Source organism: Bubalus kerabau, chromosome 12 (assembly GCF_029407905.1).
Source record: "Bubalus kerabau isolate K-KA32 ecotype Philippines breed swamp buffalo chromosome 12, PCC_UOA_SB_1v2, whole genome shotgun sequence".
In the NCBI taxonomy this organism is placed as follows: domain Eukaryota; kingdom Metazoa; phylum Chordata; class Mammalia; order Artiodactyla; family Bovidae; genus Bubalus; species Bubalus kerabau.
The window spans coordinates 24,748,901-24,775,961 of record NC_073635.1 but is presented as its reverse complement, the minus strand read 5'-3'; the positions used below and the strand labels follow the sequence as shown (position 1 = coordinate 24,775,961).

The following is a 27,061-nucleotide window of genomic DNA, read 5'->3' as shown; positions in this document are numbered from 1 at the left end:
ATAATTTTCAAAGTGGTGAAATATACAAGTAAATTAGGCTTTTTAAAAATTTGAGTCATTTTGAACACGTTTATAAAGATACATGGGTAGTTTTTGCTAGGTTGTTTTGGGGTTGCTACCTTAACTGTTAAAACTGGCAGGTGTCTCAAATGTAGAAGATTCTGCTGCAGACGCAATGCATAAATAACTGAGAATGAACAGATTTCAGTGCTTGATGTCTGGTCTTCAATAGTCATGAGACTGCACAATCACTCAATTAATTTACAGAATTATTAAAGATTATTGAATAGTAGAAGAGTGTGTTTTTAGGTTACCTATATTTTAGGTTATCTATATTCCTTACACATTAACTGAAAATTTGACTTCTTTCAGAATAATATGATAAGTTTACCAACCTTAACTCTTCATCAAATTTTTCTTTGCACGCCCACAGTTACCCAAGAAATTTCATTGTTTGAAGTGTGTCAGGTTGCTGTCCAGGTCAAGGCAAGAAAATGAGTATGCTTTTGCAGTATTTTAATTGCCAGCCCATAAATAAAATATCTAATTTAAGAAATTTCAATATACAAATATCCAACTTATGAAACAGTTACATTTTGGGGAGGATTATCACTTTGAAAAATAATTCATCATTTTACAAAATAATTCACCACCGTTATCTTTTTTGTTCCACAGTCAGTTCCCTACCAAAGTTAATATAGATTTATTTACACAGATATTTTCGAGAATACAGCATTCTTTCTTGTAAGGGTTTTTTTACAAACATATCTATGGTAGGTGAAGTCTTATGAATTGAACCTACTTCTATTAAAGTTCTATTGAATTTTCTAGATCCTCTTTCACCCAGCCCTGCCAATAAATAAGTACATAAATAAAGGTGAGCAATAAGAAGATCCAGAGGGCATGAAATACAAGAAACATTGTTTTACACAAATTAAAGTGTGATGTTAAACCTCTCTCTGGTGTTTAGAAATTTGTTGATAGAAATATGAATAGAAATCAAAAGAAACCTCAAATTACTTAAAAAAATAATCTCAAAAATATATTATCCCTTTAGTTTGCAATCCTACTTTTCTTTGATCATTTCTTATTCTTTCCCTGCTGTTCCTCCTTATTAATGCCACCTAACATCGGAGAAGGCAGAGGCAGCCCACTCCGGTACTCTTGCATGGAGAATCCCGTGGACCAAGGAGTCTGGTGGGCTGCCGTCCCTGGAGTCGATAGGAGTCGGACACGACTGAGCTACTTCACTTTCACTTTTCACTTTCATGCATTGGAGGAGGGAATGGCGGCCCATTCCAGTGTTCTTGCCTGGAGAATCCTGGGGATAGGGAAGCCTGGTGGGCTGCCGTCTATGGGGTCGCACAGAGTCGGACACGACTGAAGCGACTTAGCAGCAGCAGCAGCAATATTGCTACATATTTAGAATAATCTCCAATTCTAGGATAGCCAGTACAAGCAATATCCAGTATTTTGTTTAAACCCATAAATACCTCTGTCAGTGACATCTGGGAGTTGTTAGAAACCATCATTATTGGAACACTGAAAAGCAAGATGTTATGTGCTCCGAAGGTCCTCTGTTATCACCATGTTCACCTATAAAACATCAGCACCCTAACCTCTGATATAAATAAGCTACTGGGAAAATTTTTTTGGTTGCTTTTATTGTTGGTGGTGTTACCAGAAGGAACAGAGGAAATTTGAACTTAAATTTCCGGTGAAGAATATATCGTGGTGATATATACATATATGATCTTAATGGTCGAGGGAAAAACACACACAACAGAGATAGCAAAAAAGGAATCACTGAAAAATATCACAAGTACAGAGACTAGTACTATGATTCCCTTACTACTCTATGTCTGGCTTAGAACATTCAAGTGTTCCACTATCTCCCAGGGCTTATTCTGAGTTCTAACCTACTTGAGCTAAAGGTGTTGTTGAAGTACTCAGAACATTCATTAGGCTTAGTGTATTACTCTAAAGCTCCCTGACCCATTCCTCAATCCCTCAACAAAATCCAAATTTCGGAATGTTCAGTATCTCAGGGCCTATTGCTTTCCTATGAAACTAAAATCTAATATTCCAGGTTGAATTCTGACATCCCCTAAGAAATCCATTTAAAAAAAAATCTACTAACTTCCATCATGTAATTGTCAAAGAGTCAAATCCATTTCATCTTTAAATTTGCACCTTCCTTTTGCTTTACAAAAGGGACACACATTTATGGAGTTTATCCAGCTCATTCGCTCCCAAACTTCAGCATTGCAGAAGTGGCCACAGTAAACCCTGTGTGTGCACATCATTTTGCTTGGTCTTCATTAGTGTTCTGAGAGGCAGTATGGTTTTTGTACCTCTTTTGAATTATAGCAATGTTGCACTGGTTAAAAACAGGATGTAACTTTGCTTAGGTTTAGATTATTAGAACGAATTCATTTTCACCTGGATGTTATGAACCTGCAATCATCTTGCTTTGTTTAAGGTGTTGTACTTTATTGTTATTCTTTTCTAGCACTGAGATCTTTTGCCACATTTTTGAAATTCTCTTTATTCACAAAGCCTCATACTTATATAATTTGCAGGTGAGTCTGAAAAAGATCATTAAAAAACAAACTTAAAAATTATTTTCTGACAAAACATTAAAAATCATCAACATGTATTAAGGACAAACATTTTTTTTAATTACTAAGAGCAAAAACTGGACACCCTAAAACTCTAGAACGTATACCTGACTTTCATTTTAAGAGCTTGATCTTGATTCCATGAGGAGACTTGTTTGCTTAAATTATGCATGATATTTACATGTTCTTAAGAAATAATTGGATAATATTTGTGTTTTAAAGCCAAACTTTCTGGCTCAGTGAAAAGTCCTTGATGAGTAACCATCTCTAGAGACCCTGAAAAATTATGAAAAGCTCTACTATTTCAGCTACATTTTTTTTGCATATAAAAATATCCTATTATAGGAGTCAGCTACCACATGTAGTAAGTTGGTTTTGTTTAAATTGAAAAAGAGCTAAAAATTTCCTGTGGGTTATCGTAACAGTACAAGAATACAAGGTGCATTTATTTATTAACAACAACAACAACAAAAAATTGTAAAACAAATTGTGAAAGCAAAAGCGGGTAACTAAACAAGGATTTGGGATAGCCTTTGCCTTATTTAAACATGACATGGTTAATATGCCCCAGTTGATAAATGCTGTAAAGTGTAAGTTAGCATTGGCTAATTCACTGATAAACATCTCCCCCCACCACCCAGCTCACTATGGAAAATGTGTGTTACAGATGAGAAACGCTTTCTCAGGTCAAGTATCACAACCTTGTGGTCACATAGTCTTCGTGGGTGATGGTGTCTGTGAGGTTTGCATCATAGTCTACACTCGAGTCCTCCTCTTTCGCGTGTTTCTTCTCCTTTGGTATGATGGGAACCGTGTCCTCCACCACCACCTTCTCTGACTTGAATGAACACACTCTCTTGCTCACCTGTACACCCAGGGAGTCTGTATTTCTTTCTCGATGATCTACCAATATACACTGTTCGCTGAGCCCCGGGATGTTCAAGTCACCCCGTGAAGCTAGAGCTCGGGACTCCAGCTGGATGCTCCTCTCCAGGGGTCCTTCAGCTTGTTGGCGAGCCACCCCTTCTGAAACGGAGAAGATCTGGTTTGCGTTTTGCTCCGCGGCGACGTGTTGTTTCGATCGTCTGTGAAACAACCCAAAGTGTCTGATATCAGTCACAAAATTCACTTTTCTCTGCTTCTCCCTCGGGGGCTCCTGCACCACGAGGGCGGAGCCGTTGCTGATGGTGTGTCTTTCGGCGGCAATTGCCGCCGACCGCGGGTGAATGAGGGTGGTCAGGTCGAAGAGGCTGAAGTTCTTTTTCTTGTCCTTGCTGCTACCCTCGTTATCACTCTTTTCATCCGAGTCTGCGGAGTTAGAAGACTCTTTCGTGCCCTGGGCAGACTGGAACGTGGAGAGTTTGCTTCCTCTTAATAAACCCAGGACTTCAAAGCGGAAGCTAGAAATGTCTTGCTTCAGTTCCTAAGTGAAAAGGAAAATGATGAAATTAGTTCGTGACCTAAACAAATAAACGTTAGGAAGCTATTATTTGCTCATTTCATATCTGGATCTGACACGTCTTCACTCGTTTCTGAGAGCTAGGAGTCCACTCCGCTGTGGTTCCATTCAGGATGGTCAATGCTCTCCAATGCACTTGTATCTATTTGATGTCTCCTAATTTTCCTATTGGAGAAGGCGATGGCACCCCATTCCAGTACTCTTGCCTGGAAAATCCCATGGACAGAGGAGCTTGGTAGGCTGCAGTCCATGGGGTCACAAAGAGTCGGACACGACCGAGCAACTTCACTTTTCACTTCATGCATTGGAGAAGGAAATGGCAACCCACTCCAATGTTCTTGCCTGGAGAATACCAGGGACGGCGGAGCCTGGTGGGCTGCCATCTATGGGGTCGCACAGAGTCGGACACAACTGAAGTGATTTAGCAGTAGATTTAGCAATTTTCCTATCACAGTTCTGTAGAAAGGAGGAGACTTCCTAAGGTTGATGTAAAAGAAACCGTAAGAGTTTTCTTTCCCATCACTCTGTAGTGGGGGGATGTTGGGTTTCTTTGGGACTACAGTTTGAAATGGTAGGGGATGCTGGGTTTCTTTGGGACTACAGTTTCAAATACTTTCTCTCCAAAATATGCATCTGCTTTCAAGTCATCTCACATCCTCTCAGGGATGTAGGGGTTTGTTTATTTGTTTTTTCGAGATTTTAAATATTGGAACATTTTGGTGTCCACAGGGATATCTAAAACTAAATAATTAAAGTGGAGTCTGCCCTTCCAAGAGTTGGCAGCTATTTTCAATCATTTATTACCTGGAGTTGATTTTCTCTCAACATCTGGGTCAGCCACTAAATCCTTGGAATTGGTGAATAGACAGCGTTTCCTAGATTCATCCCTTCATCTTTTTGGACAACTGAATTCTCAGTCCTAACATGCTGGTGGGCTTTGGGGTGGCCTCCTGCCTCCAACCCATCACCCTAAGTGTCAGGAATCATTTAACTCCAAAATTTGGATGTTGTGGTTACAAAGAACATTTTGGATACTAGTCAACTTTTAACCTGTGCTTTGTTTTGCAATTTATCTCTCTTCTTACCTAATTGGCTGCTTATATTTATTCCCTGTCAAGCCTGCTGTTTTTCTTTGTCAGTGGTCTCCTATAGGGTTTTTTATATGTTTCTTTTGTTTTTGCCTATAAGATATTATTGACTTTTAGTCAGTTGTCCAAAATCCCTGGAGTTTCCTTGGTGGCTCAGACAGTAAAGAATTTGCCTGCAATGCAGGAGACCCAGGTTCTATCCCTGGGTCTATCCCTACTCCAGTATTCTTGTCTGGAGACTTCCTAACAACCCATGCAGAGTAACAAAGGCATTTTATACCATGAGATAAGAACTATGTATTTCATGTATTCTACCTTTTTTACTCTGATATAATTAAAAAACAACAACAACTCAGGGAGAAAAACATTTGTAAGCTCCAATAAAGCTCAAACCTTAAATTTTCCTCTACCAAAACTGTGCAGAACACAAAGAAGGCTTTTGTTGTGTTCAGACCATTGGTTACTAAACGTTTCAAGTTTAGAAATCAAATCAAAGTTTCAAAAAGCCTGTGGCTGAAATCAGCAATCAGAACGCCACAAGGCACTAGGATTTTCTCTGTCCAAATAAGTCTCCTCGATCTTTCAGATTAAGTCTGTTTGAATGCAGTGTATTTTGAAAAGAAATTTTACCACTTAAAAAAAAAAAAATTCAGTAGGGCTTGAATTAAAAAAAAAAAAGAAGGCAGAAAGGTTTGCTCAGAACACACGGCCCCCATTTCCAGCTCTGAGTTAAAATGGGCTGCCCTGCTTCCACACTCTGTAGAATCCACCTCTTAGTGACACAGATGAAAGTGGTTACCTTAAAGTTCTCCTCTGTCAGACCTTCCTCAGTTTTGGCATCTCTAATCATTGCAGCAACGTATCGCTTTACCAGGTTCCGCATAACTTCCTGAGGCATTAGAAAATGAGAGAATTGCTCTTCAGTATGATCTCTCTAGAGTCAGTTCAAAAGAGGGGATTGTGCTTTATTTTAGTGTAAGTTTCAAGATATAAAAATAACTTACTTGATATTGGTGATGTCTTCTCAAATTATCAGCAGCTCGCCTCTGAAAAAGAAGGGAACAGTTACCTTTCAGTTACAGTCATATTTTACCATTCTGTAAAGTAATTCCTGGTTCTTTTAATCAAGAATGTCATTCCCCTCATTTCTGCAAAGTGGAAGTTTTACTGGACAAGGGACACAACAGCTAGAGAGACAGCCTTACTCGAATCAAAAGAATGGATGAACCAAAGCAACAAAGTGCAAGGTTATCATTCCTGTGGTGCTTAATATATAGAATAATTAAACAATGATGGCAAGATTGTTCTTTAATATAAGATTAGGAGAATTAGGTCATCATAGTTGGTATGTACTCCAAATCATTTGAAACGATGCTAAGATACACAGGTTGGAGGTATCAAACACAAATTAAATGTCAAATAATTGAAATTTGATAGACTGAAAAGGTAGTGTTATAACAATCTGAAGATCTTCATAAATATCAACATAGTCACATTAAGAATTTAGCCATTACAACATGTAATCAGAAACACTGTTAGACCATGAATTCCCCAACACTTAATTTCAAGCAGATATACATTAAGAGTAAATTGCTGTTTGAATTAGACGGTTGAGTTTAGCAAAATAAAAGATTCTGCTCAAAGATAGGGTTCATTAATTTTTTAAAATAAATTTAAGTCCCTGCTATCATTCTGAAGGGATCAGAATGTTTTGGGAGCAGAGCTTGGGTTAGCACGGAGCAATGATTATGGAGTACAAAACAGAGAAAGATGTTTAATGACTAAAACAGTCTATTGTAAATTGAGTTAAATAATAAATGATAAAGTATGTATTTGCAGGTTTCACTAGTATTCTAAAGATACTAGAAAAAAAACTAATATAATCCTGATTTTATGCGTGTCAAATATCAGCATTGATTCTTAAGGTAGAAAACTGGCCAAAGTAATCTAAAACAAGTATACTTCTGTTACAAAGAAATGAATTTGATAAATTGTGAGAAAGCAAAAGAGATAACGTATCTTGGGTTTAAATAAGTCTTTTGATCTTGTTCCCTAGTAAATACTTAATCAGAGGCTGACAAAATGGAACTTTGAAAAGAGTTGTGCATACATCACTGTAAAATGATACTAGAAAAAAAAAATCAGACAATTTAAAAGAAACTCTTTTTCTCTCTTTAAGGTAAATAGGGGAAGTTGGCATTTTTGTTGGCCATTAGAATGGATTTGTGTTTCATGACTATTAGTGACTTTCAGAAACAGATGAGACAATGCTTCACTTTGTAAAGGCCACTAATGATTGGAAAGCCATTCAATTTTACATGACTCTTAGGAAACAGATTTTCAAATGATTATGGTATTGATTATAGGACTGGGAAATTTGAAACTTCATACAAAATTAGAACATCTTCAAAAAAAAAGAATGTGGGAACTTTATGAATGAGCCACAAGACGGAGGTATGTGACTCCTGTTGAGACACAGATCAGCTGAGATCTGAGGAAAAAAGCACTTCTGGGAGGAAACATGCCTTCCCGATCTCCTCGGCTTTAAGTGAACACAAAGACTTTGAGTGTGAATGCAGCTGTACACAAACTTCTTTAGCACTCTAATTGTAAACACTGCACAGGAGATCATATTCTATGATTTAAGTAAATAGAAACTCTGGATTTAGTACAGAATTTAGTAGACTCAATTTTTATTATCTTGGGGCTCTATAACATTTCCTAGTTTAGTCTTTAAAAAGCCAATTAAAATAGTCAGAAAGCAGTGTGAAGTCATGATTTAACTTTTAATTTTCTCAAAGTAAAACTAAAACTAAGGATGACAGAATCAGAGAATTATGAGTAATAAGTGAAAACTATCATGATGCCTGGGCTTCCCTGGTGGCTCAGATAGTAAAGAATCTTCCTGCAATGTGAGAGACCTGGGTTCGATCCCTGGGTTGGGAAGATCCCCTGGAGAAGGGAAGGGCTACCCATTCCAGTATTCTGGCCTGGAGAATTTCATGGATAGAGGAGCCTGGTAGGCTATAGTCCATGGGGTTGCAAAGAGTCAAACACCACCAAGTGACTTTCACTTTTCACTTTATTTTAGTATTAAAAAGAGCACAACTGTCTTTCCTTCTGTAGAAACTTACTCATATATGAAATTTGAAATTTTAATACAAATACAAAAAGACCAAAGATCACACTTTAAAAGATAAGTCCAGATTTATTTTTCTTGAAAAATGATTTTTTGAATATTAAGCAAAATAGTCTGGCAGAAAGAAAGAACATAAAAAATTTTACTGTGATAACTATCAGGAGTTATTCAATATCATAACCCAAGTTTACAGTTAATTGTTTTTGCCAACCAATCTGTTTCCACACCTAGATGGTCATACTATAAAACAGTCTTTAGTCTTGTGAGATTATATCAGCCAATTGAACTTCAGTAACCTAGGAAGATAGGAATGGATGCAGTCAACCATCTTCTGAACACTGAAAACGAAATGAATGCAATGAATTCACCAATACTTATTGACCATTACTATTATGGGGTTAGGAGTTCCAAATATCTTATTTTCAAAGACACAAAGACTTCAATCCATAGTGTAGGCATTCTTTGCCATAATGATAATTTTTGGAAACTGGTGACATCATTAAACGTTTATAAAATAGAGCTGCCACCAACAATACCATGTTTGCATCCTCTTTGTTGGGTAAAGTTCAGCTGAACGTCAAAAGGATTTGCTCTATTATCACTGGAAGTGACCAAGAATAGAATGGACCATTTGTGTTTATAAAAGCAGTATAACAAAGGACATTTCATTTAAAAAGTACCTAAGTGCGTAAGAGGTAGTGAATTTTTTTCAAGCTAGTCATGTTAAACTTTGATAAAGTGATCTGCAATGACTAATGGTTCTTTATTGTTTATAAAAGAAAACTAATGACTAGGTAGAATGACAGCATGGTAGATCTGTTAGGAATAAAGAAATTTTCTGTGAATGAGTTCATGTTTACCATGTTACTGAGAAATTTCAGTGGTAAAGAATCTGCCTGCAATGCAGGAGACTGGGGAGACATGGGTTCCATCCCTGGGTTGGGAAGATCCCCTGGAGAAGGAAGTGGCAACCCACTCCAGTATCCTTGCCTGGGAAATCTCATGGACAGAGGAGCCTGGTGGGCTACAGTCCATGGGGTCGCAAAAGGGTCGGACCCAACTAAAACAACAATGAAAAATCTGTGGAGTTGCATTTGGCAGCTTTTTCTAAAATAAATTAAGTTGATTTGTTGTTATATTGAAATAAGAAAAATGGGCCATATGATGGATCAGGAATCTTCCTTCCTTGACTGGATGTCTAGGAAAAATATTTTGGAGGGAGATGTGCCCTTTAAGATGGGAGTTTTCTTGGCGAATTCTACCCAAAGTCTGGCAAGGTGTAGAGAATGTTCCTTGGCAGGGTGGCTTTCTATGCAAGTGCCCAGGACACACCGGCTGCCACCTTGGCAGACTTCTTCCTTTCCAAGTTCCTCCTGATCTGTTAGGACAAGACAATGGCAGTATTTGGATCACAGAGATAATGATAAAGGAAAGGATCAGCTAGTGAGAAAAAACCTTTGCTACCCAGAGAGAACTCTGATTTCAACAGAAGTGTCAGGTTGCTTTAGAGCAAGCAGAGTTTTGCAGCTCTGAAAGAAAGGGCTCGAGGGAATTAGTGGTAACATTTTCTCACTCTATATCTCCTTCTCTCTGTGTCCACACAGTGGAATGTCAGGCTCGCTTCACCAAGCTCGTTCCCTACAGTCCCTTGTCAGCACTGTTTTCTCTCATTCCCACTCTAGTTTGGCTCTATCACTGATTTTAAGCCCATGAATTATGCCTTTTATTCTCTGTTTTGCTCAGTGAATCCCCAAAGAGGGGCAACTGTCTGTACTCTTATTTAAAAAAAAAAAAAGTGAAAAAGCAAGGGATCACTGCAGGCTATGATCTCTCTGTAGAGATGGCAGTGTGGTTCATTTACTGACGGGTCTACATATTGTTCTCCATAAACACACTTTCTAAGCATATAAAAACAAACGATATAAAATGCTGAAGGTTGCCTTGTCACAGCAAGTATTCAGGATCTCACTCTTGAAATACTGAGAAGAAATTCAGTCCTCTAGATTCCCACTTGGGAAAGAACATTTAATTAAAATGTCTTGTTGGCAAATCTTACCACAGTAAATTAGGAATTCACAGGTACCCATGGGTGAACACGGTCATATCTGTAAGATTTGTTGGAAGGCATACAGAAAGTCATGAAGATTAAGGGAAAATACATTTTAATGATTCTCATTTTTTTTTTTTTTCTTTATTTTTTTTTTTTAATTTTATTTTATTTTTAAACTTTACATAACTGTATTAGATTTGCCAAATATCAAAATGAATCCGCCACAGGTAAGTTCTGAAAGGCAAGTGCAATTAGCCTTTTTCCTTTAGTAATGATAGGTGTATTAATCTAGTCACTTCTCCAGATTCCCATGCCATGACTTAACTGAATATATTTCTGTAGCAACTGGTCAGGCATGAGAAAACCATCTGCAGTCCCAGAGCTGAGTGATGCTAAGTGACCCTAACAGAGATGGTGTTTCGTGTTCTCCTCACTACCTGCTCCAGAGAAAACGAGAAAGTGGAAAACACAGAACTAAATAGGTTAAGATAATTTTTTAATGATTTGGTTAAAAGATCTAGTATTTTTTTGATTCAATACATTGCCAGCTCAAGTATTCTATTTGGAAACCTGGTCTATCGCATGAAAAATGTTTCATATTAATTAAACCCTGGAGAGGTCTTATTGTTCTAATATCTTTTTGCTTGAATTAAGTGATCTAGACCTCTTGGACAACCAATGCAAACAATGGCTTTTAGTTTAAAAAGCTGAGCTAGATGCCAGTGCCTTTTTAAACAGGAATTTCTAATTAAAGTTACAAGCTGGAAGTGCTTGTTAAAATGGAAATTTCTGATGATTCTAGGACACACTAAAGTTTGAGAACCAGTGTTTTAACACCGAGAAGGTTATTTGCTGATAAAATGTGTTAAAATTCGACTGGTAAGAGAAAAACCTATACTATAAAGCCAGAAGCTATAAAATGTTGCTTAATTTATGATTATACTTTCAATAGGCTGCCTCCTTGGTGGGATTTTCCTGATTTCCCAGAAACAAGGCATCTCTCCTTCCTGGGCTTGCTTCCCAAAAGTGTTGCTCAATGAAGCATTTCTGCTTCATTTCTGCTTTCTCCCATAAAACAATTCAAATGAAAGGCTAATTTACCTGGAACTTCCAGTCACCCATAAAAGAAAGTCCAAAGATTTAAAAAAAAATATATATGTTTTCAGGGCTAGTTGTAATATCAGCATTACCCAGAGGCCATAAATCACAAGATAAGATCACCAATGATGGACTCCTAGACCATGGCCCATCAGTAACCCTCAGAGCCTGCAGGGGCTTCATGCCTGAAGGGAGGGAGCAGCAGGGTGACATTCAGGTGGTTGCTGGTTACAAGAGTGTGCAACTCACAAGTGGGATGGTTTAGAGAAAATGCCTCTGAGAATGTATAAACTCTACCACCCAGTCAGCTTCAAAATTCTGATTCAAAAATGTGAACCAAGAAGTAAGAGTGGAAGATAGTCCAGCTTGTTAACCAAGGGCTTTGGGAGAGGGGAATCTAAAAGATGAACAGTGGTGGGATCTGCAAAAGCTGTTGAGAGAAATCAAAAGATGGACACACATGGAAGGTATTGTGGAAGGTCCTCAGAGCGTCCAGGAAAGCAAGAGAGGGTGATGGAAAGCTTGTGGGAACAGGGACACTAAGACCCAATTTTTTCCCCAGCTCTGTCACCTAAAACACTGCCCAAGGTAAAAGAGCTCTTTTTTCTAAAAGGAAATAGTTGAGGTAATTGATTTCTAAGGTCCCTCTGAAATGTCAAGCAATCTTCTAAGCTGTGCCTTTGTTACACAAAGTGACTGCCAACAGTACTTCAAAGTCACCTTTTAGTTAATGGATGTGTCTATCTCATCTTCATCTGTCTACACAATGGACTATCAGGCGGATTAACCAAACTGAAATGAATTCACAGCACTCCCTTTTGGAATTACTTTCTCATTTAGCTTTGTGCTGTGCTCAGTCGCTTCTGACTCTTTGTGACCCCATGGACTGTAGCCCGCCAGGCTCCTCTGTCCATGGGATTCCTTCTGTCCATGGGATTTCCCTGGCAAGAATACTGGAGTGGGTTGCCATTTCCTTCTTCAGGGGATCTTCCTGACCCAGGGATGGAACCCAGGTCTCCTGCACTGCAGGTGGACTCTTTACCATTAACTCCTCCATTGATATCATAACTTTATTAATTTTTATTTATCTTATGCTTTTCTTTACAAATAATACATATGATCTATTTCCATCTAATATCTAAATGTATAAAACTCAACTAAGAGTATGAAAACCAAGATATGTCCTTCTCCTTCTGGAAGTGCAGTCTAGATAAAAAGTAAATGTATAGCATTGAGTTTGATTAGGTTGGTGCTTGTCCAAAGCCTCAGCTTAGCAGAGAAGAGGCAGGACTGAGGACAGGAGGAGAATGGAGAAAAGAGAGACAACTCACAATATGGATGTAGTCTTGTCATAAATTTCCAAAGCACAGGATATCCATTACCAAAAGTTAGGAAACTACATGGCTAGGGAAAAGGGAATGATTTGAGGTCACAATTAATTGTGAATTACCTTGCTGTGCATCAACTTGGATCAAAATATTCAAATTTAGAGATAGAAACAGAAATAGAACTGAGCTTTTCTGACCAGGAATGTATAGAGAAGAACATTCTTTAACTTATGCCATTTACCTTTTGAATCACTGCTTTCATAGGAAAGCCCAAGTCAATGTTAAGCTCCTCTTTGCATCTAAGAAATGATGGTGATGTAGTCCTAAAAATATGTCAACAGTGGGAGGATTCTGGGGGACGGGAGAGAGAGCTGGAAGTCAAATTCTCAGAGTGGTCCTCCATTATTTTGGTGGCTGCACAGATGGATCTCTTAAAATATTAGAGCAGGGCCCTGTATTTTGTTGCAAGTTCCATGGCATCTTAAAACCCAAGATTCCTTCTGCTATAGCCTAAAGTTAAAATATTAAAGACAAATTTCTTTTGTGTATGGCTTTTATTTTGGGTCCCAGAAAGTCTCCTTCAGTTGAAATACTCCTATGAGAGAAAGCATAATAAGATAGTACTGATGATTAATATATTTTGGGGGACGGTTTAAATCAATTTCTTAACAATTTGAAGAATAACATGAGAAAAAGGACAAGTATATTTTGACATGGAAGGGAGGAAGCCAGAGTTTGGCATCTCTGAAATCTTTTTCTGTTTTTCTCAGGGAAAACATGAATTACTTCCCATGCTGCTCTCATGGCATCTTGGATATAACTACATGGTCATGTTAAATACATCGTGTAACACGTATTATAGTAAGATATTCTCATATTGTGTCTCTCACATTAAAATCGATGCCCACAAGAAGAAACCATACCTTCTTATGCCTCTGCCCACCTCTAATTCCTAATTCATCTCCTGGTATGTGGAAAATGTACAGTAATTGCTTGTTAAATCCAAATCATTATATTTATTTTACAACCATATTTTTCAATAAATTCAACTTATGTTTAAGAGAAAAATTCAACACTTAGAATAAAATATTTTTGCTGTCTCTAAAATCAATGATAAAATCTATAAATTAGTATGAGGATTGCAAGATAAGGCTTCATCATAATCTGACTTCCATTTCCAAGATCAGACAGATACCCAAATTCCAAGTTCATGGAGTGATGGTTTCTAGAAAAGACTATAACTGCCTCTCCTAACTACCCGTTTGCTTTACTCCCCTGCCTGTCAATTTCTCTTTAGAATTAGAACTGTTACTGAGATGACAGGCCAATCGATGCCACTTTCAGGAGGGAAAGCACCGTTCGATGCTGAGAACAATGCCTGGTGGGCAGTGAAGTTCATCAATAAGAAGGATCACCAAGGGTATAACTAGCAGTCACAAACTCAGTTAAATAAAATTAAAAATGAGTTAATTTTTAATTAAATAACTGACATCCCTTGATCATCCTAACAGAAGGGCATATTAGAATACTTCCAAGGCAATTTCTCTGAGAATACCCAAGTGACTACCGAATGCTACAGTATCAGTTTCTAAAATATCACTATGAGAACTTGGAAAATGAGGAAACTTGAGTGAGAAAGAAATGAAGAATGACTTATGTCAGTGGTTTGGTTGGAAAAGTTTAAATCCACGCCTTTTCTGTTGGAGTTGTTTGAGCTCTTGCTTTCCAATATGAAAGAAATATCCTTAGGGAAGTATAATCTTCCAGTATAACAGGGGCTTGGCTCTGCATAGTCTTAATGTTTTTTACAAACACAACTTCTTGGTATTGAATATAACTGGGGGTAGAAGCAAAATGTTGAGCAATTGAATAGATTCTGAAATCACTGCGCTTGAATATGGCACAGCATTTTTAAGTTATAATAGTTGTTCGGTCACTGAAATGAGAACTTTTCGTCAAGCATTCTGTGTTCTGTGCAGGGGTGTCTGTTAGGCAGTGAGAGTATGAGGTGATTGAAACAGACAATTCCCTTACAATCCAGAGAAACAACAATGAATCAGTCATGCTGAAAGTAACTCGAGGTCATAATTCTGAATAGAACTAGAAATAAATGGGCTAGTTTCCCAAACCTTGACTGTTGGGTCTAGGAAATGTACAATGTGGTTCATATTAAAGTAACAGTGAGCACCCTCAGTGGAGGAAATGGGTTTGTTAAACCATAGTGAACCATAGTTAATCAGGCAGTTTCTGAGACATAATATTGTTATTTTTAGTCACGCAGTCATGTTCAACTCTTTGTGACCCCATGGACTGTAGCCTGTGAGGCTCCTCTGGCCATGGGATTTCCCAGGCAAGAATATTGGAGTGGGTTGTCATTTCCTACTCAGGGGGTCTTCCCTGACCCAGGGATTGAACTTTTGTCCCTGTGTCTCCTGTATTGCAGGCAGATTCTTTACTGCTGAGCCACCAGGGAAGCCCCTTAGACACAATAACTGTGGAACAGATGTTCACTGAATGCAACCAATGAGAACAAAAAGGCTAAAATGCAAACATATTCAGTAAAGAATGCAAACATACTCAAGTGCACACACATAACAGTAATACCAACAGCCTGTGGTCTTACCCCTATCGTTCCAAAACTTTCTGGCTTTCTTCTCATCTTTTTCTTGCACAGGTGTGTCCATATCCATTTGATCAGGTACCAGAGAGACTTGGGGCTCGGGATGACATTGAAGGGGGTAGGAAGGGTACCTCCTTCTTCAAAATAACTCATCCAAAGCTTTGTTCTAGCAAATTTCCATTCTATATCCGCATGGTCCTGAACAGGAGAAAATGACAATGCTGACAGGTTTCTTAATAAGGTGAGATAAACCTCACAGAGCGCCTGTAGCCTGACTTTGGAGTGGCTCTTGGAATGTTAATTAAATTACCTATAAACACAAGGCTGACTCCCAGAGATAGTCATCTAAACACTTTAGACAATGGCTTAGCCTAAAAAGGAGTCACAACTCTCTTATCACTTTTCATCCTTCCCTCTTCCAGGAAACAGACAGCTAAAATAATTCCATGTTAAAGAGACTGGAGATGAATGACCTGAAGATGAATCTTCATTTCTCATGCTTGTAGGCTTACATTAGCTCAGTTTCATTAGATTCTAGCCTCAAGCAGGGCTTTATGTCTTCCCAAGGCCTTGACACCTTGCCTAGGTAGATGCCCACGGCTCATACTTCTGTTGTTTTCTGGAAAAGTCTTACTTGATATGTTTCCATTTGAATAAATCTTGTCCATCTTTAGGCAACAGGCATAAACTCAGCAGTTCCTCAAATGTACAACAGGCCTTTGACACAGCATTGAATCTTGACTTAACCTTGGCCAAACAGTACCAGATAAGAGTATGTCTAGTGACCACCCACAAGGCTGAGGCATTCTCCCTGATTGTTTATTAATGATTCTACTTTGTTAATTGCCTGGAAAAACTTAGGAACATTTGTGGCAATTAGATATGGGGCAGTCAGTCTCCTCTTAAATTAGCCACAAATCTTATTTAAGCAGAAAATCTGGAAAGTAGGAGGTGGCAGAAACTGGGCATACATACAAATTCAAAATAGATCATCTTAACCCGTTAATATTGGGTTGGCCAAAAAGTTTGCTAGGGTTTTCTCGCATGATGCCATGGAAGAATCCGAATGAACTTTTTGGCCAATCCAATATTATTTTAAAAACCCTCGAGTTTTAAAGTAGGAAAAATTAGACTATACTTCATTCTAATATTCCTAAATTGCTGTGTGCTGATGAGTGCATACATTTCTACTCTGAATAATGTGGATTATAGTCTAGACACTGGACAGATAGTGCTTTCAACAGGCTTCCCATGTCTAGAAAATGCATGGTCTTCATTGTTTCTTAGCAGACATCTGATTGGATGAATGGATAGACAGATCCACAGAAGCCATAGCTTCCCTCCCTTTGTCTCTTCTCTCCCATTTCTATCTCCTTCCCAATCTTTCTAAACAAGCATTAATGAAGGGAAGTAGATACTGTTTGCTGTAGCCATGGAGAATGGAAATGAGTAAAATTGGCTTCAGGTCATAAAAAGGCAGTCACACTGGTGAAATGTTGGCCTGTGAGTAGCTTCTGCTCCTTCTCATTTCCAGGGAGTCACAAGTTAATGATTATCCTGACCTCATTATGTTCTGTTACTGCGGTCACAAAGCAGACTCTTCCTCAGTTCAAGGCTTGGGAATCTGAAACAGTCTGTAACAATATTAAACCATCGAGTGATTGGAAAAACTGAAGGTAGAAAGTTCCAGGCTAGTGATGACTAAAGTCACCTCTGCTACTCATCTTCCCATTGTTGTTACTTAGTCGCTAAGTTGTGTCTGACTGTCTGCAACCTCATGGACTACAGCCCTCCAGGCTCCTCTGTCCATTGGATTTCCCAGGCAAGAATACTGGAGTTACCATATCCTTCTCCAGGGGATCTTCCCAATCCAGGGTTCAAACCCACTTCTCCTGCATCTCCTCCATTGGCAGGTGGATTCTTTACCACTGCACCACCTGGAAAGCCCTGGGCCTAAGTATATTCAGTGGGAATGCTTCAGTCTGGGAATCCGTAAATAAAATTCATTTATTCTTAACGTCTTAGGCAGTTTTTCATCTGTGACAGGCATCTTGCTTCCATAAAGAGAGTTTAATTAAAATTAGGAGTGCTGTTTCTCAAAATAACAATAATGACATCCCAGAGAATTAGCAATAGATTCAAAGATGCAATATAATTGCAGTTATTTATGGAGTAAATGGGCAACCTATAATTATTCTTATATGATGCTATTTGTCTAAAGTATACATATGAAAGTCTTAAGATATATATTTAAGTCTTAAGATATATATTTCAATACAGATTTGTTCTATCACTGTTTCTAATGGCCACAGACAGATCACTAGTATACAAGTTCAAAGGGATAAAGGGCTTTGTTGTTCTTATTCATTGCAATATTTCTAGTTCCTAGGACCATACCTGGCAACAGAATAAGAGCTCAATAAGATTTTATTGAATGAATGAATAAATAAGCTAGGCTGTTTGCATTCTAGAGTTTCAAATAAACACATATGGTATTGTATATTCTGCTGCAGCATTCAGTGTTACTCCTCAGTGACTTTTTTCTGGGCTTTAAGAAACAAAATCCTGTGCTTTTTCACTCAGATTCCTCTCTGGGCTAGCACTTGTACCTTGCAAAGCTGGTATGAGTTTGCTTTTATGAAGACTGTAGATTAGATGGTCAGAGACAATGCAAAACCCAAAAGGCATTATATAGGGATGAGTTGCCTGTTCATAGCCCATACCTCATCTACTGCTTGCCATAGCCAATGATTGCCTCGCAGGTTAGATTTAGTATAATCATATGTAATATGAAAAATTAAATTAGTATATAGCCAAGTATGGTAATAGTGCTTATAAACATCATATTGACCATTTATAATTCTGATTTGTTTCATTCATAGCAGTTACAGATTGTATTACCAATTATAATAGGGTGGAGTATAGCTAACAACACATTCTAGGAGGGGAGTGATTCAACTTACAGCAATAAGTTGGTAAGAATTATTCATCATAGCTATTAACATGTTAAGCAGGACAACCAGAGAGATGACGTTGTATGTCCCAAACATGGTGGCACCAACAAATTCGGTGAATTCATGCTGCGCTTTGACATTGGTCACATATAAGTTGATGAGCCCAAATATTGACCAAAACAGGGACTGAAGTGTCTCAAATAACCTGGAATAAAGACAAAATGACACTAATAACTATACTAATAGAACCATTATACAGTAAGATAGGATGATAGAATATGATTACTATTAGTTTATATTTGATTAATTTAAAATAAACTTAATAAAAAGAATCCAAGAATACTGTTTCCTTATACTGCACACATGTGTACCTAATTTTCCTAGAGCTTTGAAAGCTATTTAGTTTCCTGGACTAGCGATGACAAATCAGGCCTGTAGCCTGTTTCTGTATGGCCTTGAGTTAAGAATTGTTTTTACTTTTTCAAATGGTCAGAAAAAAATCAAAAGAAGAGTGGTATTTCATGACATGTGAAAATTTTAAATGAATTCACATTTTAATGTGCATAAATAAAGTTTTATTGAAGCATACCCATACCAACTCATTTATCCACTGTCTACAGTTCCTTTTCTGTTACGATGGCAGAGGTGACTAATTTCAACAGAGAACAGATGGCCTACAAAGCCTAAAATATGTACTACCTGTCCTTTTCATAACAAGTTTGCAAACCTCTGTCCCAGGGCACTGAGTGACAGTTGATAAATTATAGATCCTTAGGCTTAGTCTTTAAAAAATGTAAGTACTTTTACCTGATTTTTCCTTTTTGATTATAAAAGGACTAAAATAGTGTTATCACTATGGATTTCCACATTTACAATTAAAGTTAGACAGAGTAAATCCTGTAAGATGACAAGATGTCTCTGAATGCTCAGATAATCAAATTTGCTATTTTTTAATATTTCAGGGAACATTAAAAAAAATTTTTTTTTGAATTTACTCCCAAAATGGAAAAAGATGAAGAGTGTCTGAACTCAAATGAAGAACTATTTCAGTAGGATCATTATAACACCTTAATATAATAAAAGACAATAGAACTCTTAAGAGTCTTTGAGAAATGGTTAAAACAAGACTGTAGGTACATTGTGAAAACAAAAGCAAAAAGTATCTTATGCCTGGCATGGTGACTAAGGAGGCAGGATTTCAGTGGTCAAGTGCTCCAAGGAGAGCAAATTCACGTGAGGCCAGTGGACTGTGGTATGGGTTGACATGCAAAGATGAGTTTAAACTATCAGTTCTCCCCTCTGTCAAAGTTTTATCTTAGAAACAGCAAGAGAATGAGGTAGTTGTTAAAAGGCGTTGAAATGACAGAAGTTACGATGTAGAACTAGGATCCCTGGAATTATGAGGAAGCCAAAGTTTTGACACAACACACACTAAGAAACAGAATAGAGAATAAATAAGCCAGGTAATAAGTAAACCCTGAAGAGAGTAATGTGGAGTAGCTGAGTCATGTTAATATCGATTCTCAGAGTAAAAAATTCCAAGGTCCAGCCCTTGCTAAGGTCAGCCCTTGCTCAGGTCAGCCCTTGCTCAGAGAATCTAATGGATATAATCCTGTGCCAGATTCTTGTACCAAACTCCTATTACTTGACGCAGTCTATGGATTTCTCATCTGGATAACCAGGATAATCCCACTACGGATGCCTTAACTGGTGTTCAGGATTTCTTTTCTGAATTTTTTTTTTTACATAAACCATTTCATGTGTTTAATTGTATAGTAAAATTTTAATTATAGGATAGGAAATGCAACGGTTCCTTATTGAATTATTTTGCTAGGGTTGTTGGACTCTCAGTGGGGCAAATTATCTTAAAGGTTTTAATGTGATCAACCTCAATCAGACCTTGTCTTGTCAACTGGGATGTACATTGGGAAGAGTTCACCATATATAACTTTTTTTTAATTTTTGAAAAAGTATCATTTATTATAATTCTATCCTATTTTTTAACTGCATATATAATTGTTTAATACAGTTGACACTTAAGATTTATTCACAGATTTTGTGATTCATTTTTGTACCGTTTCTTTTTTAAATTTATTTATTTTTAATTGGAGGATAATTGCTTTACAATGTTGTGTTGGTTTCTGCCATACTTTTAAAGGACTATCAGATGCCAGATTCTAACAATATCAGGGAAAGTTTAATATAATTCATTGGCCTCAGACAAAGGCCACTAGAAGTTATTCTTTGAAAACTTTCAGAATTGACCCAAGGCCATGAGTTCTTTATTTTCAGTAGCTTTAAGGACAGTTTCTAAGATTAATGACAGTGTCATTGGCTTCAATGCAAAATGATGTTCTTTCTTCCTAAATAGTGTACATTCTCACTGTGAATATAAAGTATAATTCAACTGGTTTTTCCCTAACCTCAATAGCAGTTCAGAGAAAAGTTACATGAATGATATAATTAATTGTATAAAATGTTGCCACATAAATCTCATAGCAGTTACTTTTCTAAATATTCAAATAAAAAAGGAATAGAGAGTAAATGGATTATAATGGTTGAATAATTCTGATTTTCTTCTACCTAAATAAGAACTTTTTATCATTAGGATATTAGCAGACTCTTTGGCAAAACATTTATTTACATATTTAATTAAAATTTGAAAACAAGAAAATTCAAAATAAGATGAAATTTTATGGTTAATTCTGAATTTCATTCTTATTTTTATTTTCATTTTTTCAGTTGAATGAATCAGAAGTAAGATTTGCAGAATAGTTCCACTTAAGCAAAATATATGTACTTTTAGATGAATCAAGACCCTGGTATCAGGACACTGGTATTTCTTAGTTAATTCTTCTCATATTGCATGGATTAAAAAGGCAATCTACATTAATATTTCAAAACCATTGTTTCTAAAACTGCTTTCATAATTATTGATAGCAACATTGCCCATAAACTGATGAGCCATTAGCTACATCACATTTCAGATTGCCATTATGGGACAATATTTTCCTAATTCTATGGAAAGATAAGCACAGAAAGCTTTCCAGGATAATGCCACACTTAATCAAAGCATAGTAGTATGACATCTTGGTTAAAGACTAAGATTTGGCAACTGCTATAGCTTTGCCATCCTAAAAGTAATATTTTGTCTCTTGCTTCTTGAGGCTATTTCTCAATTCCTAAAACAAGCTTGCTCCTCAGCTAAATACTTATAACAAGAGAAAGATAACAAGTGGGAAAAAAAAAAAAAAAGTCATGTATTCCACAGCTGAATTTTCCTCTATTCTTGGGGTGAAACCAATGAGGAAATATAAATTAATATAAGACATATGACTTGTTTCATTCCTAGTTTATAAGAAATAAGGTATATTAAAACAAAGTATGACCTCAGTTGGCCAGTTCCAGTTATCAGGAATGCAGCTCCAATCAACATTAATGGCTTTTTTCTTAGTGAGAAAATATCTGTCACGAAGTCCATACCTCTGTATTCATAAGAGAGAGAGCCTCTTAACCAGAGACTATTGATTTAAAATTGTATGCAGATTACTTTCAGTGACCAAACATTTGGTGTCTTTTAGCAACATGTAGTTCTATCCACATCAGAGAAAACAAGCTGAAACCATTAAAGGAGTAGAAGAAGAGCCCCCTTGCTGGTGGGCAAATGCATGGGGAGACACAGAAGGCAGATCACAGTCTGTTCCCACTGGAAGCTCACAGTCAGGAGGGGATCAGAAAGGCATCCGGAAAAGGTACCTCTGAGATGGGTTTTGGAATCCAGAATAAAACTTCACCAAGTAAGAGGGCAGAACAAGAGCATTCTGAGATGAGAGAATAGTATGACCTTTTTAGGGACAGCTTAACCCATTAGAAAATGTTGAAGAGTAATGTGTTATTGGGGAATCGAGAAAAGATGAAGCTAAAAAAGGAAGCCGGGGCAGATCACTGAGGACTCGGTATGTCAAGCTAAGAAATCTGACTGAATCCAATAAGGAACAAGAAACTATTGAGATATTTTAAATACGGGAGCGTCAAGGTTTTGGTTTAGAAAGATCATGCAGGCAACGGGACAGAAGACATGTCAAGGAAGGCAGGGACCAGGGGCCAGGGAACTTGGATTTAGGCAGAGGGAGTGAGCAAGGGAAGAGGGCCTGAGATGAAAAAGAGCAGGAGTAGACACTTGCAGACTGACTGTGTGGGGCGGGGGTGCGGGGACGGGAGGATCTAGTTTTTGATTTAAGTATCTGGATGGGTTGTGGTAGCATTGACTAAGAAAAGGAGTTGAGGAGGAGGAAGAAAAATGTTTTGAGAGACTCTCATGAGATTTCTTTGATTGGGTTTCAATGTTTAGGACATTTGCATGAAGAGCTGTTCAAAAGACAGTTGGACTTACAGATTTAGGGAGAAAGGTCTGTGCTAGTGGTGTGAACTGAATACAGAAGTTGTCTCTTAGACACATAAGGCCAAATCTATCAGATGAGTTTTTGCAGAGATACTGAACAGGGTCGAAGGATAGTTAGTAAGGCAGATTAATATTGAAAAGCAATCATTGTGGGACTTCCCTGGTGGTCCAGGGATTAAGAATCCACCTTACAATGCAGGGGACTTGGGTTCAGTCTCTGGTTGGGAAACTATGATCATGCATGCCATGAAGCATGGCCAAAATAAAAAGAAATCATACTAGTTACTCTTTGTAACTTTGAACAAAAATAATTTGTTGCTTGCAGATTTACCATCTGCTATCTGGGGGAAAATTCAGGTAGAACACCTGATTTACTGGTGTTGAATGATTTGGACCTATAATATTTGACTGATATGCACTTATTGGTTGCTTTTCATGGTAATAGAGAAAAATCATTGGTCAGTATATGCTAAAAGTTATTTAACATGTTTGATTTTAGAAGAAAATTTATATCAAATATTTTGCATCAGATTTTCTAGCCATATTCTTCCTAAACACATGTTTAAATTAGCTCACAATATGTAAACATTTGGGGCTTCCCATGTGGCAGAGTGGTAAAGCATCTGTCAATGCAGAACATGCAGGAGACGCAAGTTTGATCCTTGGGTCGGGAAGATCCTCTGGAGAAAGAAATGGAAACCCACTCCAGTATTCTTGCCTGGAAAAGTCCATGGATAGAGGAGCCTGGTGGGTTATAGTCCATGGGGTCACAGAGAGTCAGACACAACTGAACGACTAAACACAAGCACACACAACACACGTTAGCATTTACCACAAAACCAGTAACAGGGCAAGCAGATATCTGAGAATCTCATGGATCATAAATTAGGATGGGATTAGGTAGAACCCTTGTTAATGGCAGATGAATAAAATGTCTGAAAATGGGTGGGGTCTTGGAACCACAGATGTTCCTTGAATTAAAGAAGACCTGAGGAGGAAACTCAGTTCTAGGGGCTGTGTGGAAGTTTTTCTGGAAGACAAAGCATGGAATCAGAAGAATGTGACTGCAAATATCAACAGGGTTGTCTTAGCAAGCAGTCTGTGTCCGAGCACACAGCACAGAGTAACTAGGGAGTTGTGAAAGATGGAGCATGGAAAAAGGGTCTCTATTTCCATCAGAAATCCAGGAGGCCAATCAGCAGACAGTCAACATCCAGGAACTTTGTTACAGGCAGAATTTGAGTCTAAGAAGTGGAGAGGTTGGTGGGATCTACGACTGTGAATTCCTTATCCTTGTTCCCAGGGGCAGATTGCCAAGTCTAGGATCATAAGTGAGTGGAGAAAGACAAGTTCTGATATTAAAACTGAGACACAGTCCAAAGTCATTCATCACCAGGATGTTGCTGCAAGGGGTTTCAATGAATCGCTGCTGAACTGGTGAGAAGAGAGCACGAGGAAGATGACAAAGCAGGGCAAACTGGTTGGACTGGAGAAATTGCTTAAGCTCAGGAGAATAAAGAGGCTGGAGCAAGCGATGAAGTGACAAGGTGGAGCTGGGATGACTTTTTGTTTTCTTCATGATTCATAGTTTGTATCAGATCTATCTCTGAATGGATTTGAGGCAGCTAAGACTGCAATGAAAACTTATGTGCAAATAATCAGATGTTGATGGATTAAAGTGGGGTTTTAAATACTGGGATCACAGATAAAACAAATACAGAACTGAGCCAAAAAGACTATTTTAACCAAAAGTAATTTAGTTTATGGGACATAACTGATTTCCTCCCATTGGAGAAATTACTGCACTCTTTCAGATTACATAAAATTCTAGAATGGCCATCTGACTTTCAAAGGAATCTACCAAATGACCATGTGTTCACGTGATTACTGTGGAGAGGAAGATCACCTAACTTCCTAATTCATCTGCTAATTCACTGTTTATCACAGGGGGAAGGAAGTAGACACAGGCACGTATTAGGGCTAAGTGAGCCTGAAACAGTGTGGCCGTGAACGTGTGCTGTCAGCAAGCCTGACTGTGAGAATTACAGAAGCTTGACACCAAGATGCTCAGATGCTCATCAGACACCAAGAGACCAGATGCTCATCAGCTGTAAGGGCACAGAGAGTTTTATGCGCATCAGAATCATGGCCTAGGTTAGCCTGAGGTCTCTAGTTTGATTTATTTCCCCATGTTTAGACTTTGGGCTAGGGAACCTAAGAATAACACAGACACGTGAAGGGACTTCAGTATCTGGAAAACGCCTGAGCAAAGATTGAAAAGCATTTGGATTTTCTTCCATGATAGGTTTTCCATAAATTCTATCTGTTAGCGTGCTTGTACGCTGTTACTAGACACAGGTTCCTTTTTACTCCACATTTCATATTTTTAAAATATATTTCTCCATTTATTCGAAGTGAAAGGGAAAGTCACTCACTTGTGTCCGATTCTTTGTGACCCCATGGACTATACAGTCCATGGAATTCTCCAGGCCAGAATACTGGAGTGGGTAGCCTTTCCCTTTTCCAGGGGATCTTCTCAACCCAGGGATCAAACCCAGGTCTCCCGCATTGCAGGTGGATTCTTTAGCAGCTGAGCCACAAGGGAAGCCCCAAAATACTAGAGTGGGTAGCCCATCCCTTCTCCAGGGGATCTTCCCAACCCAGGAATTAAACCCAGGTCTCCTGCATTACAGGTGAATTCTTCACCAACTGAGGTATCAGGGAAGCCCCTCCATTTATTTAGGTCTTCTCCAATTTCTCTCAGCAATATTTTTGTTGTTGCTGTTGTTGTTGGGTTTTTTGGTTTTTTTTTGGTGGTGCCACACGACATGTGATACTTTAGTTCCCTGTCCAGGAATTGAAGCCATGGCCCCTGCTATGGAAGCATGGAGCCCTGACCACTGAACCAGCAGGCAATTTCTCTCTGTTCCTCCTTATAAAACAGTATACATAGCTATCTTTTATATGAGCTCATTTAAAAGAAAAGACCATTTTACTAAGACTTAGATGTACCAGATATCTCTGTTTTCCCCACTGAGCACAGTGTTTCTTTGCAACCACTTGTCACGGTTCAATTTCAAAATGTAAATACCCTTTAAATTCTACCGATATTTCCAAGAGAAAAGTCCATGAGACTTACGTTGAAAAGGCGTTATTCTGCTTTTCACATCGTATGCCTTTGCAGCTTAACCCTTTTGTTTCTTCATAATAGAAGTACAGCTGGTTTAGGCCATTGGCAAATGCTAGCAGCACGAGGCAGTAGATGAACAGAAACTTCAAGATGTCCAGGAGCATTCTTCCCAGAGATATTTGCAGAGGCCCCAGGTGAGAATTTGCAGTGAACAGTGAGATCAGACGCAGGGAACTGAATATATTTGCAATAGCAAACAAAGCTTCAGCCACCAGCGTGGGGTGCCACATGTCCCAAGATTCACGTGGATTAAGAGCACTGTACTGGAGAAAAGAGAGAAACAAGGAGAAAATAAAGTATGAAACAAACACATACATACAAATCTGTCAAGCCCAGGCCAGGATGATTTTTTTCAGGTGGCTTCAGCACCACGACCTATTGGCAGGAAGCTGATGTATTCCATGAAGGCGGCAGCACTTCTAATCTACACAAAAATAAGACATTTACTAAAGGAACTTATAAGGGATGAGCTTTAATCAAAGCGACCTTCCTAGTTTGTCCTTGTCATTTATAGTCTTTGCTAATCTGTGAGTACATCAGGCCTTGATCTTTCCAATAGAACTATTAAAAAAAGAAAAGGAAAATGTTATATAGGAAAAAAAACAACAGTCTGATTTTATATTGGAAAAAATAGAGATATCATAATAAAAAAGAAAACCACATTATAGGGGAAAACTGCTACACTTTGAACAAAATCAATGACTTCACTTACCATATTTGACACATTTGCCTATTCTAGAGGCATCCATGTTGGACACAAATGACATATAAATGAGTGGAAGTAGTGGCCGTGGACGTAGTCATGACTAATGTGGGCATCACCATTAAATTCTGTATCTGTTATAGCCTAAATGTACATAAAACCTAAGTTGGAAATCACTCAGGAAATCAATGGGTTGCTGATTTTAATATTTCATATGTAGAAAGTGTGATATTTGTTTGAACATTCCCTAATTAGATAAAACATTTGATTTGAGAAAAATATTTGCTACATTAAACTTTGACGAGCAATTATTTTTAAAGTATGATTAAAATGTCAGCTTTGAACTATTTTGATATCAGGCTATAGAAAGAGAACATTGAAATTTATCCCTTGTAATCTTAAAGTAGAT

General features: G+C 37.9%; 1 protein-coding gene across 6 annotated transcripts in view; it reads right to left on the bottom strand.

The window, feature by feature from the left end:
* Nucleotides 1–3,315: 3,315 nt before the first annotated feature.
* Nucleotides 3,316–27,061, bottom strand: part of TRPC4 (transient receptor potential cation channel subfamily C member 4) — a 144,439-nt gene continuing 120,693 nt past the window's right edge. For 2 of the 6 annotated variants that reach the window (XM_055541825.1, XM_055541829.1), the window contains 6 exons: nucleotides 25,899–26,212; nucleotides 18,367–18,562; nucleotides 15,407–15,601; nucleotides 6,173–6,214; nucleotides 5,968–6,057; nucleotides 3,316–4,044 (listed from right to left, as the gene is read on the bottom strand). In XM_055541825.1, coding sequence (XP_055397800.1) covers nucleotides 3,316–4,044; nucleotides 5,968–6,057; nucleotides 6,173–6,214; nucleotides 15,407–15,601; nucleotides 18,367–18,562; nucleotides 25,899–26,212 — 1,566 coding nt within the window. Of the gene's footprint in view, nucleotides 4,045–5,967; nucleotides 6,058–6,172; nucleotides 6,215–15,391; nucleotides 15,602–18,366; nucleotides 18,563–25,898; nucleotides 26,213–27,061 lie in introns of all 6 variants that reach the window. The other 4 variants (XM_055541826.1, XM_055541824.1, XM_055541827.1 and 1 more) reach the window with 4 other exon arrangements.